This window comes from Triturus cristatus, chromosome 11 (assembly GCF_964204655.1).
Source record: "Triturus cristatus chromosome 11, aTriCri1.1, whole genome shotgun sequence".
NCBI classification, from domain to species: domain Eukaryota; kingdom Metazoa; phylum Chordata; class Amphibia; order Caudata; family Salamandridae; genus Triturus; species Triturus cristatus.
Window position 1 is genome coordinate 791,797,505 of NC_140594.1, and position 15,320 is coordinate 791,812,824.

Below are 15,320 nucleotides of genomic sequence, written 5' to 3' on the forward strand. Positions count from 1 at the left end.
TTTGTGGGGATATTATTTGAAGTTTAGCAGGTACTGTGTCTATTGTTAATACTATATAAATGTTTTCATGTAGAGATGTCACAAATTGAGAAATATATCTACTAAGGAGGCACTATTTTGGACTAAAGAAATTGGAGAACTGTTTTATTCAAAAGGCTGCACCATGGCATATTGGGATATGCTCAGGTAAGACAAAAGTGTTTATTAATGATGTGAATATTGCCAACTATAATGCTATGATTTGAATAGCTTGGAGTAATTACTCTTTTTTTTAATATTGTGAACATTTTATTAGCTGTATAAAATATCGCAAAGCAAAAACAGAATGGTGATGGTTTAGGCTATCACAGAATTAGTCTCAATAATTTTTGCAATGTGTTTGCACGGGGTGCCAAAAGTGACATATATGATAAATATGCAATCTGTATACATTACAACAAAGATATTCTTTTGGTATGTTTTAGCCCTGAGGAAGTTGCAAGGGGAATTTCCCGCTGCGATGAAACACGTTGGCATATGGCTAAAAGAGAATTAAAGAACACAACATAAAGAGGAATAAGAATTTCAGCATATTTCTTTGCTACAAAATAATTGCTTACTATAGCTTTGATTGTTTTGCCGTGTGCCTTGAATTTTGTAAAAATGAACACACGTATGTCGTCTTTATAGAATACAGGCCACCACAGACACTCCATTTGAGAATGAAACCATGTATGTTGAATATTAGAAATGAGGCTTGACTATTCACATAGAGTGTCAGGCTGCTAGTGTATATATATCAGTATATGATGCTCAGCATCAAAGAGGGGTACCGACGGAGAGAGCGGTGCCTCACTAACCTGAGCAGTTGCCAGGTGAGGCAAGGCGCATACCCACAACGAATCGGGTAAACCAATCAAAACTATTCTCTACAGATCTCCTTGGACCAACAGCAGGGTTCAGGTTGTATCGTTACTGTTTTCTTTGTTAGATTTGCACAACAACACTAATTTTGTAGTAGCTTCTTTTTGGTCCTGACGAGAGCTTGGATAGAAATATCCGTTAGCTGAAACATGTAGACCATTTTTCAATGACAGTTATTTGTTTAGACTGTTACAGCACTGTTTTCATCTTTTGGCATCAAGGCAGCGCTCTAATAAACTACTTTTGTGCCCTGGTAGTCAATTTTAAACAGCACTTATCACTAGCACTTATCACTTGCACTGCAAACATCACCCTGAATTATGACTTAAGTTTGTCTCCTTCATTATAAGAACAATACATTTTTATATGCATCTGGGATGTACATTGAACCAATATCTACATAATTGAAGTAGAGGACGGTTCTCTGTCAAGTTCTGGGTTCCCAGATGATGAAGCGAGCCACCTTGTGTGGGTGATGGGAATCCTCTTTCTGTATATGCATATATACATACATACATATACTGATATATATACACTAGCAGCCTGACTCGGCTGAGCATCTTTTTGGTAATAGTGTTTAGGTCATACGTAGTAATAGACTCACAGTTTCTGTTTTGTATTATAATACTGTGATTTGGGGATTGTGAAACTGTTCGAGTCTTTAAATTAGATCCCTGTGACCCTCACTCATTTTGAGATATCTTATTATTATTATTATTATTATTATTTTTATTATTATTCACATAGAGTGACAGATAACATATCTCGATATCACTCAAAGATAGCGCCCATGGTCAAACAATTAACCTGCCAACTACACCACTCAAAGATGGCGCCCGTGCTCTTTAAACTCATCTGCTTAGATTTGCTAGGAAGTCTTTACTACCTTAACCACCAACCATCACACCTAAGAATGAAATAATAAAAAAATCACCATAGGACACCCGCTGTTAACAGTAGCTTGATAACAATAAGTATCAAGAACTATTTTCACTCAAACAACCCATTACAAGATGGTGCCCATGCATCACGCCACACACTCTCCCATTAACGTGTAATTAACTCACTGATTGAAAACACACCTCTGCTATATAATGGATAGGTGCCAACCTTCCCATTACCGGCAGAGACAGGGAGAGGCATGCAGGTGGATCGGTCCTGCTACTATGGGAGAACCGTGAGTAAAAAAGAAAGGAGAAACTCTTTCGGTATGCGAGGAAACATCTCTCTGGTTTTATTAGCATTTACCCTGTAAACAATTGTCTCGTAAAAAAGAAGCTTCATTAATACATGTACTGTCTCTCTTTTTTGTCAAACCTGCTAAACATGCGAGGAAGGTCTGGTTTTATGCATAACTAACTGACCAACTTAGATTTTTTGTGACACGATAAGCAGTGCACTACAAAGCCCATACGTTCACGCAGAGCTCTGTGTTATTCTCCACAGTCCGTCATAACAAAGCCTGACAATTCCGTGCAATGTCGACTCCCCCTAACTGTACAGGGCATATCCCTCCAGCATGCGGGGACTATCCCAGGACTCTTTATAACAGCTATTAAGTTTTCTTAGTCTTCGAAAACAATGCGGTTTTGTTTTGTTTCTCAACAACAAACTTTATTGACAACCACAGCGGGAAATAATGAAGCTTCTCAACATCTTTAATTTTGCCTTGTCTCATTACACAGTTCCCAAGAGCCCTCACTGATCTCATGAGGTCCTGACTCTAATATCAAGGGGTGAGAAACATATTATATGTTGTATAAAACAAGACAACAGTGTCTAGAGGTTTGCCATCAATGGTAGGGCCTTTTTTGCGGTATTATCTATCTAGACAGCTATGGTTCATATGGTCAACAGCGTTTACCATGCATGCATAACAACGCATGCCATAACAATGTGGTCATTACAATGACCATGTTGTTATTTCGCATACCGTTACAACGCAAGTCGTAACAACGACTTGCGTTGGGGGGCAGAAGGTGTTAGACTGGAGTTGGAATAGTAATTTATACTATTCCAACATCCAGCGCCCCCTAGCGCAAGTCGTTGTATCCAAAAAAAAACGCGGTCGTTGTAACAACCGCGTTGTTATGGCATGCTTTGTACACGCATGCGAAAAAAGAACACATATACGGCTCATATACTTACCTTATGAATGAGCCTTTCCATAGAGTCACATCAACCTGGATACTTTACCTAGGGGTACTGTATGAACCACAGAGTAAACATATGAATGAAGAACTACACTGGCGCAATCTAATACTTGATCTTATACCTATTTATGAATGTCTGTCACTATGCTGAGAAAAGTCCTTTTTTAAGTATTCACATCACTGTCATTGTACATGCACTAATGCCAACCTATATCGAAAATACTCATGCTAAGGGTAATGCGCACCAGGCCCTCCAATGGATGACCCGGACAATATAACCTATCATGACAAGATATTAACGCTACAGTACTTTTGTCCTACACTTTTTCTCTTTACAGAAACGCTACTCCCTTCTACAAACTTGGTGGCACTGGTTAGTTCAGGCCACCACTGACATTAAAATTGACCTTCCCTTGATCTTGAAGAATCGCTCTGGATCTCCTTCTGAGGCCACAGACAGCACGAAACATATTGACTGTTATATATGTCCATTAGGGAAATATATCCAGCTACAGGGGACATAATATCCCCAAGAGTAGCACCACACATTTTGTTTTAACAATGACAGAGGGATCACCCTAATAAATAGTACCCACTCTCCTTCCAGTCATTTTTTACACACCACTTTAGACTTCACTGCCACTTACACTCACGCACCCAAACGGCTTCTCATCAAAAGATCTCCGATAAAGAGAACCTTCGGGGGACCCATAGGGCATTGCAGCGCCGGCCCGACGAGGAGAAAGCCCAAATGAAGAAGCATGACATCCTTCATGGTGTGTGAGGGCATTATGATGAGGACACACTGTCCCCCATAGACAGAGTAGCACACAACAAAAGTTTCTTCCTCTTTCATCCTCTACAAGGAACAGTGACTCCCTTTGTGTACTAGTTACTTTTCGGTAGCAAGGGTCACTGGACCTAATAATCAGCTCCTAGTGTCCCCCCTCTCTATAAATAGGGTTGAAAATGTATGCACATTGGGAAGGATAATAGTCTTGCTATGTATTATGAGGAATAATGTATCCCCTCCCTAACATTATAAGAATATTGTAAGTCACTTCAGAGTTCCATGGCTTTGTAAAGGAGCTAAGCCTTCTGCATCAATGATTTAGATGGTCATGGAACTCCTCCGCGCCTTGCAATATCCTTAAAATGTTTGGCAGTGTGTACATTATTCAACATTCATTTATATGGACCAATTTTTTACTCACCCTTTGGGGTGAATTTCCAGTCCGGATCGCAGCACAAGCTGCAATAGAAAATGACATGTTTACAACCTCATACACGGCGGTCGAATCATAATTTGGCAGGTGGAGCACCCACTACCTATTGGGAGGTCTCATTACCGATACAATGGGGGTTGGACCCTCATCTGACCGCCATCGTAATGAGGGCCTGTGAGAAGACTCCCTTATTGCGATAACCCTCAGCCATCATTGCCAATAGCTCAAATGCAATGAATTTCCATAGGCACTCTGGTGAAACACCAGCACCTGCCACACTGTCAAACTGAAATGTTGCCATCAAGCAAATGCAATTCTTAGTATTCTTCTCCTCTGCAAGGTCAGTTTGCATAGAACATTTCTGCAAAAAGGATAACTTTGGGAGGAATAAGTCACAAGTTTCTGGGATGAAACTGTAATGAGTGTATGGAAGTAGTGTGACTTTCACTCTGTTATTAATGTTAGGCTTTCTGTCAGTATGAAAATTAAGATGCAACAGGGCTCACACAGATGGTTTAGAACATGGAAACTTATATTTTCAGTCCTGAAAGTTGGGCAGCAGAAAATTACTATTCATAGTGCATTTTTTTAAGGTTCAACATCCAACCAATCAGGTTGGAACAAAGTTTTCCTCCTCAGGAGGTTTCCCTGAATGCATCTCTTTTCCTCTTTCGAGAATGCACTGTGGTAGCCACTGCCCACAAGCAAATGGCAAAGTCCACTCTCCAGTGGATTATCTGCTTGGAAGTGAGAACCCACAGTATTCTCTCCAGACAGCCCAGGAACAGAGAATTGGCAGGAGATAAGAAGTGGGTAATTGGGCTCTCTGTTTTGTCCTCAACAGGCTGCAACATTCTCAGCAATAATAATAATAATAATAATAATACAATAATTATTCTAACAACCAAATAAATGCTTGTGGATTAAATTCCGGTTCACTGCTAGTGATCACAAATCATTTATGAATCATACTGCAAATATCATGCATGTGAGCATGAAGTTTTCATGAACAAACCAAAAAATAACACAAGGAAGAGTCTCCTCAGTTTGCTCGAGCATTTGGGTGTAGTTCAAATAGGAAGGCCACCAGGCATTTCCCCTGGTTACACCTTCTGTTCCTCAAAATATATTGAACTTGACCACCTGAATGGGCCTGTATAGAGGGGATGGCAGGACCATCAGACCAATGAAGGGGATCTCCCTCAAACAGTATCCTTGAGGAGCACCAATTGCAGTTTTTGGGGACCTTTATGGCAAGGAGCCCCAACACTCGGGTCAAACACTAAAACAAAGAGGACTTTCATCTGTAAAATCCTGACTAAATTAAGCTAGGAGTGTCCTATTATTCTTTTAGTGGAGGACAAATGGAACCAAATGCATTGCTGGAATAACTGATTATCTTCTCATATGATAGTAGTACACTTGTATGACTATATTCAGACCAAAATAGTAGATAGTTTGGTAACTGCAGGTCAGTATTCAAGACCATATTCTCTGGGTGTGGAAAGAACCTTTACGCTAATATAACCGTAGGTGGAACACTGTGTGTAGAGAGTAGAGAGTGATGGTGTGAGGATTATAAGGAAGAAGTGGCCCCATTGTACACTATAAGGCTTTTGCAAGTCACGTCTGAGTTTCATGACTGTATAAAGGTGCAGCTTTTCAGAGAAGACGTTTGGGCTCAAAGAGACCTAGTAGAGGACATTCAGTATGGATAAGTGAGTGTACTGATGCTGCACTTACTCATGTGCATTCAGTGCCCAGGTCCCAACATGAAGTGAAGTCTCAGTACCAGTAGTGTCACATTAGGTGAGATAACACCAAGAATGAGACTTAAAATAAATCAGCCATCTCCCAAGATTCCTTTTAATATCTTCAAAAAGAGTTAATCACAGGAGAAAACCATAAAGAGACCTGAACTCTTTACCAATCAAGCATTTGTCCTGAGTTTGCCGCAGCCAGTAAAAGTGCCCCTGGAACTAGCATCCGAGGATGAGAGTGGGGGTCTTGGCTTAAGAAACCTGCCAACTATTTGTCTAAATGACTCAATGATCTCAGATCTGGTATTCAGTCAGGCAATATGGCTGCTACCCTCCCAGGATTGAAGGAGGCCAGCAGCAGCAGTCCCATCTGGCTACCAGCCACAACAGGGCAAGAGGAGATGAATAATGGGGCCAATGTGGCTACACGGATGGAGACGCCGCTGAGTATTTTAAATTCAAGCACTACAATAAAGGAGACCATAATAGCTACCAGTGCAGTGGGCTCCAAAAGTCTTTGTCAGGAAAGCAAATCTGAAATGGATCCCAAAAAACGAATTAAAGGTGAAAGTTCACAGTGGAATGGGCCATGACCAAGAAGCGTCTCGATAGACAGCGATATATTTTTCAATGGGACCCTAGAGGAACACAGATCACCTAATCCGCTGTATGTAGACTCTGACAAAGTGAACATACGGGTGGATCTGCTTAATAACCTACCCACATATGTTTCAGGAATAGACAAAAAACTGAAGAGAAACAAAGAAACAACTTACCTTATTTCTCTTCAGTCTGAGCCCACAAGGCCCCTCACATGGATGGGGGTGGGGGCCCTCAGAGAGAGCAGGCTCTATAGGCAACTGCTCATCTGAAAAGGGACGAGGTAGCATAGAGCTGCCTGGGGTAGGAGGATGTTTACAATTTAAGGTACAGGTCTCTGCTGGGACACATTGGAAGGTACAAAATCTGGGGCATAGCTATCAATGGTGCAGCCAGTGCAGTGGCACTGAGATTCAGGATCGAGGGGGGCCCACCTTGCCTTTGTAGACTGCATTTATTCGACTCATTGGCTGCTCAGATCAGTGGTTGTCCTCATTTCTGCGCTGCATCAACCTCTCTGTTTCTGCTTGCTGAAGAGAAACTGAAAAGGCAGTAGAAAATAAACAGACAGGCCGCCGATAGGCTACAGAGATGAGCAGTGGTTTAATTTGTAGATTATTTCTGAGAGGATGTATTTCAATGGTGGTCTAGCTGTTTGTTAGGCGTCGTGATGCTTTATAAGTGAGTGACTGCAGCATCAGCCATCCAATGACAGATCAGTTCAGAATTAAGACACTTTAGAGGATATGCTGAGAAGGCAGGGTAAGCACTTTCGGCACTTGCGATGCTTGCTGTTCGTCACTCACCACTTCCGAGCTCAATTGCTATATACATATTATCCTCTAAAAGCTAGAAGAACTTATCAAAATGAACAAGTAGTGGAAGGTTAAAATAAAGAGGAAGACAAAGTGATTTGCCAGGATGAATGAAGGTGAGTGCTTCTGTTCTTGTTCTAAAGAATTAGATGCTTACTTGGCATTAAATTAAAGTTTGTTGTCTGTACATGCAGTCCTTCCTGGGGTGCAAAGTCTGTTCCATTTTTTGAGCAGATGCCAGGGCTCATTAACATAATGTTATAAATGTGCTTAGATTTACAGCAGTCCATTTGGGTCCAGCAATTGTGCTGGATAAAGGTGCCTTGACCTGAGCTCTATGGTAGACACTGCAGAGACCCCAAGCACACAATGCACCAGCCAGTGCATATTATAACAGAGGCAAAAATGCTACATTTTGTATTTTTCAGATGACATTATGTTGTTAAAACCTATATGCAGTGTGATATTAGAATGCTGCCTATCAATGAGGCGATGCATCCTTTGCAGTTATTCAACATATTACTCCGGTATGGCATTCTAACCATATTTTATAGTTTCATTCTCAATTGCAAAGTGAGACCTCTACACATGTAGAAGTTTGAACTTTCAGAGAGAAATATAAGGCACACATTGGAAAAAGAAATTAGAGCTGAGAGCACGTCAGTAAGATCAAGAAAACGTGAGAAGAGAATAATGTGATTGAGAATTTTAACAATGTGAAGCATAGTTGCCAACATTTTGCAATAAGTTCCAGGGACACTTTGCAGCACAGCTATCATTTACTTACTTGAAAATTTACCACACCCACGCCCCAAAGCTCTGCCCACTCCGCCCAACCCCTCATAATTAGTGTAATCTAACTCCGACTACCTAAAATATTGTCAGGGATTATCACTTGCATTATAAAATAGGCAATGTGCTTTTAAAGTTCATACATACATACAGTCAAGACCGATAACAGCACCTTCCTAACTGGACAAAACTATCAATCTCAAACAGCACAGTGACAAACATTACTTACTCACTCTCTCAGGACCAGCAGATGGTGCCCAGTGCACAAACTTTTTTGGTGCCCTATGACCTCGTTCTTCACGGCTTCCCTCACAAACACTGGCCAACATTGCCACTCATCTCTCCATAGTCCCTCTGTCACGAATATTTGATTTGTTGCATAGCACCAGTACAAGGTGTTGGAGCCCTAAACATCACAGACACATTACACAGAGACAATGAATCATACATGTGAATTTACTAGTCACTTACAGCAAATTATTGATCAATAGAAAAACAATTTTTATCCACAGATATATAGAGATTCAACTACGATTGGAGGAACAGCAGACTAGAAACTATGTACCTGGTCATGAGGAGACAGGAGCTTGTATGCCCAGTGTTTGAGGCGCATGAGGCCTGAATTGCCCACGTCCAAGGCATGCCACTGTGGTAAATATTTCGTTACCGGTACTATTTTTTATGCGGTAAAGTCTGTCTAAGAATAATTCAGTAAAATGAGAGGCAGAATCCGTGGTATTAGAGGGTTTAAAAAGGCTTTATTCCTATACAAAGGAAAACAATTCGAATTATGGGCCTTCTATTCCATCACCACGAAAGTTCAGGAAGGAAGGAACATATATTATTGACAGTTAAGCAGTTTTATAGAAAATACATTACAGTAAAGCAAATGCAAGAGGCGTAACAGCTGATAAAAGGTGCATACGTAGCTAATAAAGGGCGTAATTTAATAAACGTCACTTAAACATGATATCACAAATGGGTGGATCCATAAAAGAATCCTGCAATGTCAGCAGAAATGCTTGGCAAGGATGCGCACGCAGCCGCATGACGTGTGATTGACCTGCAACTAGAGGGTGAAGGAGACTTGACATTTAGCTCTACATGTGGAGACAGAAGTCTGGGGTTATGTCAACCTAATTCCAAATCATATCTAATATCCTATGTTTAAAGAACTGTGTTATCCAAAAGGAAAGGTCTCTTAGGATAGAATCTTATTCTATACTGACTATACTGACTGTTAGCGCGTGTACAAGCGTCTAAGTGTCTACACTAGATGCGAGGGGGTAGGAATATTCCATGGTAACGGGGCTTATGAATTACTGGCATGAGGGCAGCGAAGCCTGGCCCTTTGCACGGAAGCTGGAAGAATGTTTACCTAAACTACTAGACAGGAATGTATCGGATGAGGAGCGAAGGAGATAATCTCGAAGGTGAAATACAGTTTTTGGCAGGCAATATGGTGGATCAGGCATCGTTAGCCGCGCAGGGAGTAAGACAAAGTTCATGGTCACGGATGCAGGCTCAGACTGGAGCTTTCAGAGGCAGAGGGCAGGAAAAGGCTCGATGACAGAATTCGGGCCTACTCGCCTGAATCTGTGAGATGTGGAAAGTGAACCACATAAAGTCGGTGGCCTTTCATACTTAGGAATGGAATATCTGACCCATTCATGGCGGATCTGAAAGAGGACATGTTGACGGTGGACGCTCATATATTTGCGTCTTCAGAACTGGAGCAGGAGGGAACATACATGTACTTATAGCATGCACATGGAGCCGTTGGGGTCTACGATAGGGGACATAACTGATCACAAAATTCATATTTCCTCAGAGTGGCAGGAGGTCTCCACACAGTGCGTTGGCCCAATCCCGATCGCTGTCCCCTGCGAAGGAGTGGCTCGGTGCCCAGTAATCAGGGAGGGCAATGGGGGTTCCCAACCGACACTCACCGCGGTCTCGTACTCGACCCCTGCATTGGAGAGACAGGATCTGCCGCATCACCAATCTTTGCCTCTGTCAAGCTTGTGCACGGTGTCGCTGTTGTCTCTTGTCTTTCCTCCTCTTCCCTAAGCCTAGCGAGGAGTAGTGGGACAAAATGGCAGTGTCCACAATGTGATGTGGGCTAGGATTTTTTCAGAAGTTAGGTGACGACACGGAGCGAATTAAAGTGCGCCCGTCATGTGCCGTGACGGCCCATGCATAGTGAATTACCCGGGACAGTCTCCAACTTGCCCGGACTGTCCTGGCAAAAATGAGACAGATAATGTGTGTGAAGAGAAAAGAGGGATAGCCCTAATTATTCGTCCTAAATCAGGGTATAGAACCTTAAGTGAAAAAGAGCAAAGATTTAGGAGACAGTATTTATGTCCTAATTCCAGCAGACATAGCCAGCATAACTCTTGAAAGCAAAACTAATTATAAAGGCTATTTTTATAACAATTGTTTAATAGTTTTGAATAAAGAAAAAAGTTCATTTTTAAATTTTACATATATACATAAGAATAATCACGGTTGTTTCATTGTTATATACAGAATAATGTTAAACCATGGATGACATGGATAGTCTCCGAAAAATAAACACCAAAAAATAAACAGTATGGAAAAGACACAGTGTTAATAACAATGTTTACAATCTGTTACACAATTTATTAAATGTGTCAATGGCCTTAGGATGTTTCCATAATCCTACGCGCGTTTCGGCATGTGCCTTCGTCAGGGGGCCATACAGTATGTTCACCAGTGCCTCAGTGAAATACAGAAAGCTATCAAGAGCATGCTTAGTCAATCAATAGATACAATCAATAACACAGCTATTTAAGGCCCATACAAAACATAGTGTATGTGGCATTTTAAATAAAAACGTTTAAAATCACTAGTCAACTTTTCAAATCTTACAGTTTCTTAACGTGTACTAAAAAGGTTTTGCACCTTAAAAACCATCACCAATAGTGGATTTGTATCATATGTCCTTGTGATTCTAACTGAAAAAGAACAAAGGACATACAAATGTAGCTTGTGGCCTTGCCAAACGGAGTCAAGTAAGATGAAAAGGTCAAGGATGAATATGAAAAGACGAGTAAGTAGATGTAGGTGAGTAGAAAAGGGTGGCGTCGTGAGCCAAATGAAATCAAACAGTTAGAACGAGGGGTAGAAGGAATAAAGTGCAAAATTACACCGAACTGGCCAGATTGAAGTCATACCTGTTTATAAATGGTAACTCACAAGTTTAATTGATGGAGCAACGGAATCACTGGCACGTGAAAGGAGCTTCAAATCGGCTCTGTAACCATATATATATATGTGTCAATGGTTAATAACTGATAAAAAGAATTCAGAACGAGAAAATGTGAAGTAAATATATTATGGGGTCTCTAGGAGCAAGCGGGGCCTGAATAGCAAAGATGTGAGACCGACCTGTTCTATGCTGGTCGTCTCTCGTCAGCAAGTCATATAGGTCATGTAGTGCAAATGCTCATATGAATGCTCCGTATATGAGAAGTCAGATAGGGCTTGAGGATTACGGTTATCTAAAAGTGAAAACAGATTTGAGAATTAACAGATGGTATTGTAGACACTAGAACTAGCGTGTCTTGCAGTGAATTCACAAGAGATGTAACGGTGGTACCATATCGGCTTACCTCGAATGTAATCCAGGATAGCCTCGATTGTAACGGGGTAATGGTTTTAACGTATTCCGTGAAGGAAAAGATATCTACAAAACGGGATGGAAGACAATGTATTAGATGTACGGACTTGATCAAAACCGTGCGTGCAGGTGGTAAAGTGCTACGGCGGTTGAAGGATTTGCTTACTTGAGTTTAAAAAGGACCCAAACAGAGGTCTTGTAGTAAAATTGTATCCTCAGATCGTTTCAACCGGTAGTCATCACTCGTACTCCTCAGAGCTCATGTGGGAGGGGTGGGAGCATGAACCCAAACTGTGTTTGAAATAGAGAAATGCTAGATGTACGGGGCCAACGATACTGGAGCTTCCGTTAGACTAAAGATAGAGACATGGACTGTCGTGAACAGATGACAGCTATGGTGAGGGGAAGCAAATGTGAGAAGCCAGAGAAAAAATGAAGTGGCAGGGGAAGCAGAGCAGAAGAGGTGAAGAACGAGAGAGGAAGGAACAACAGAAAGTGAAACAGAGGGGGAGCAAAATAATGAGGCGATAAAGGGAAAGAATGAGAGTAAGTGAGGCAGAGAGAGAGAGAGACAAAGAGTGGGAGAACTAAGAGAAGAAGAAGAGTGGGAGAGGAAGAGAGTGAGAAAGAAGATACAGTGAGACCAAAAGAGAAGACATGTTTTGTGATCTGCTGTTCATGAATTCGAATCTCAACTAGGCAAAGTCATAATTACAGCTTTTCGAGGTTGGTAAATTAGTACAGTAATACCTTTGAGGCTGTGTAAATGCAGAAGAAAGCACTATGTAAAAACACATTATTGTAAGAGATGCCTTGAGGTGAAGAGAGTTATCAAAGAGTTCCGAAGACCAAAGGAGAGTGAAATAAGTATCCTGTGATTGAGAGTAACAGTGAAAATATATGACCTAAAACCTGAGAAACCTTGAAGCACCCCCAGATGAGTATATATAAACAGAGAGTGGAAAAGTAATCATTGAAGAGCACAAATGTGTGCATGTGAGAAACAGAATGGGGTTATTAATTTAATTAATTAATATGCACAGGGGAAAAACACTCTGGCATATGAAAGGTCAAAAGGTGAAAGAGAGTCCCAAAGAGCAAGTATAAAAGGAGCCTGACAGTGGTGGATGCTGCTGACAAGAAGTGGTGCGGCAGCGCGGGGACTGTGAGGGGAAAACAATAAAAAAGAAATGCTAAAGTAGATTTACCTTCCTGCTGCCAGACGCTGCCTCTACGGTCCTCTTCTCCTGTGCCTCACCTCAGTGCTCTTCTGTTCCAGGAACTGCAAACTGCAGTTCCCATGAGCACAGGCTCCCAGACTTTCTAACTCCCTTTTTCAAGAAAAGCTGGGATTGGCCTGAGCTGGCTTGTTTACCACTCCAAAGGTGACAGAAAGTCTGCACCTGCTGTTCTGTCCACCCGGCAATGCAGCTCGGCTTCGGGAGAGGTCAGTGCGCAAGTCGGTTTGGTCATCCTGAGACGGCAGGCCAAACCCACATACCCACTGACAGCAGGACCCAGTGCCCACCACTCCTGCTGCTGATGGCCCCTCCCCCAGAACTCAGTTGACAGCTGCGGTGTTCTAACTGGCTCCTACAGGTAAAACAAAACGATATTAAAGCAGTTTTAATAATTGATTTATTATAATTTTATTTTAAGTTTTCACCTGCTTCTTCCAGCAGTGGCGCGACCCTTTTCTGCCATAATGAAACAGACACCCCTGGAGCCTGAGAAACCCAGAGAGCCACATAAATAGTAAAAGTGGCCCACAAGAGCAAAAGAGGCCCCCTTGAGAATGAGGGAGAAAGGCAGATAAGCCACGAGAGAGAGGGAGCAAATGAATTTTGAGTTTTGTAAGGATCACTGAAAAACAATAGGTTATCTTTCTTTTGAACATCATCAACATATGTTGTGCAGAGAATATTAAAGAAAGCCAGAGATGGTAGATTGTGTTGAGTGGACCGGTGTCAGGGAATAGATAAAGCGAGGGAGAGGGGGATGGAGGAGCAAAGAGAGAATGGCAATTGTTAGACCTGGCATCCTTGGTGTGGTTTTACTTGACTTTTTGCCTCTACCTCCTATGTTTTTGATGCTATGCTGGATTTAGCTTTTGCTGGTTAAGATGCTTTGGGCGCTTTGCCACTGCTGATCAGTATCAAAGTGCAAGTGCTTCCCGTATAAATTGTTATGGTGATTGGTTATCCATGATTGGCATGGTGTCCCTTTGTGGTGTTTCACTGTGTTACTGTGGGTGTTGGTGCAAATACTTTACACATTGCCTTGAGGATAAGCCTGTCTGCTCGTGCCAAGCTACCAAGGGGGTGAGCAGGGGTTATATACAGTGTGCTTCCCCTCTTACCCTGACTAGAACAAGGGTCCCTATTTGGTGAAATGTACCTACCTCTGCCAACTAGAGACCCCCATTTCTAACAGTAATGTTAGACAACCTAGGATAGAGTGAAAGAAATCCCTTCAAATAAATCGAGAGATGGGGCGAAGTAAAGCCTCTGTGGGATGGATGAAGCAGGGCCTCAGAGAGCTATAGCACAGGGTCCCAGGGAGGCAGAAAGAGTGGAAAAAACAAGCCCAGAGAGAGGTCATAAAAAGTGTTGTAAAAGAGAATGAAAGAAAGAGCTCCATATGTATAGTGTAAAAAGATCCCAAATAGGAAAATGGGTGGAAGAGACCAGGAACCCACAAAAAGAGTGAAAAGTGAAAGAGAGAGCCAGTGAAAGACAACTAAGGGAAAGGGGAGAAGGCTTCTGAAAAGTATCAAGACTTTGCAAAAGAGAGAAATAATGAGGAAGGAGAAATCCACTGAAACAATGGGTATATATAAAAAACACAGGAAGAAAATTAGATAAAGGAAACACTGAGAGAGGAGAGAACAGTATTTTGTTTACACTAGTTGGTTGTCAGTGTTAAGTGTATGTGTGATGTGCTGGATTGCGAGCACAGAGTTTGAAGTTCTCTAGTTAAGTGTAAATAGCTCACACTGGTATGATCAGCAACTGCTGTGTCCCCAACACAACTACCTTCTCAGACTGCTCAGCAGGATCTAGGCTGATTCATTAAGGCTCGTGGACCACTTCTCCATATTGCATAATTAAAATCCAACTCTGTGTCATGGATTAAACTTTCCAAACTGATAACTCTTAATACATTGATGATTTGACATTTAATATTCACATTTACCATCCCACTAATAAACATGAATGTACTTTTCTTCAATCTTGGTGCAATTAGAATATCTTTGTTTATATAAGTATTTGATGGCATATTTTTTTCTGTAAGCTATAATAAGGCCTTGGCTTTTTCCTGAAACATTTTAATTTAGTTCAGTCTCCTTATAAATAGTGCTTCCTATTGATGTACACCACTCTGAATATTACTTGTGTTGATGGAATAATATTTTAACAATGTTA

The 15,320-nt window shown here is 41.5% G+C and overlaps 1 protein-coding gene across 1 annotated transcript in view; it reads right to left on the bottom strand.

Annotated features, from left to right (window-relative positions):
- The window catches only part of LOC146785446 (uncharacterized), a 294,542-nt gene that overhangs the window by 106,557 nt on the left and 172,665 nt on the right, over nt 1-15,320 (bottom strand). Inside the window, exon 3 of the mRNA XM_085633048.1 lies at nt 8,483-8,655. Within this exon, the coding sequence (XP_085489174.1) occupies nt 8,483-8,655 (173 nt within the window). The remainder of the gene's footprint in view (nt 1-8,482; nt 8,656-15,320) is intronic.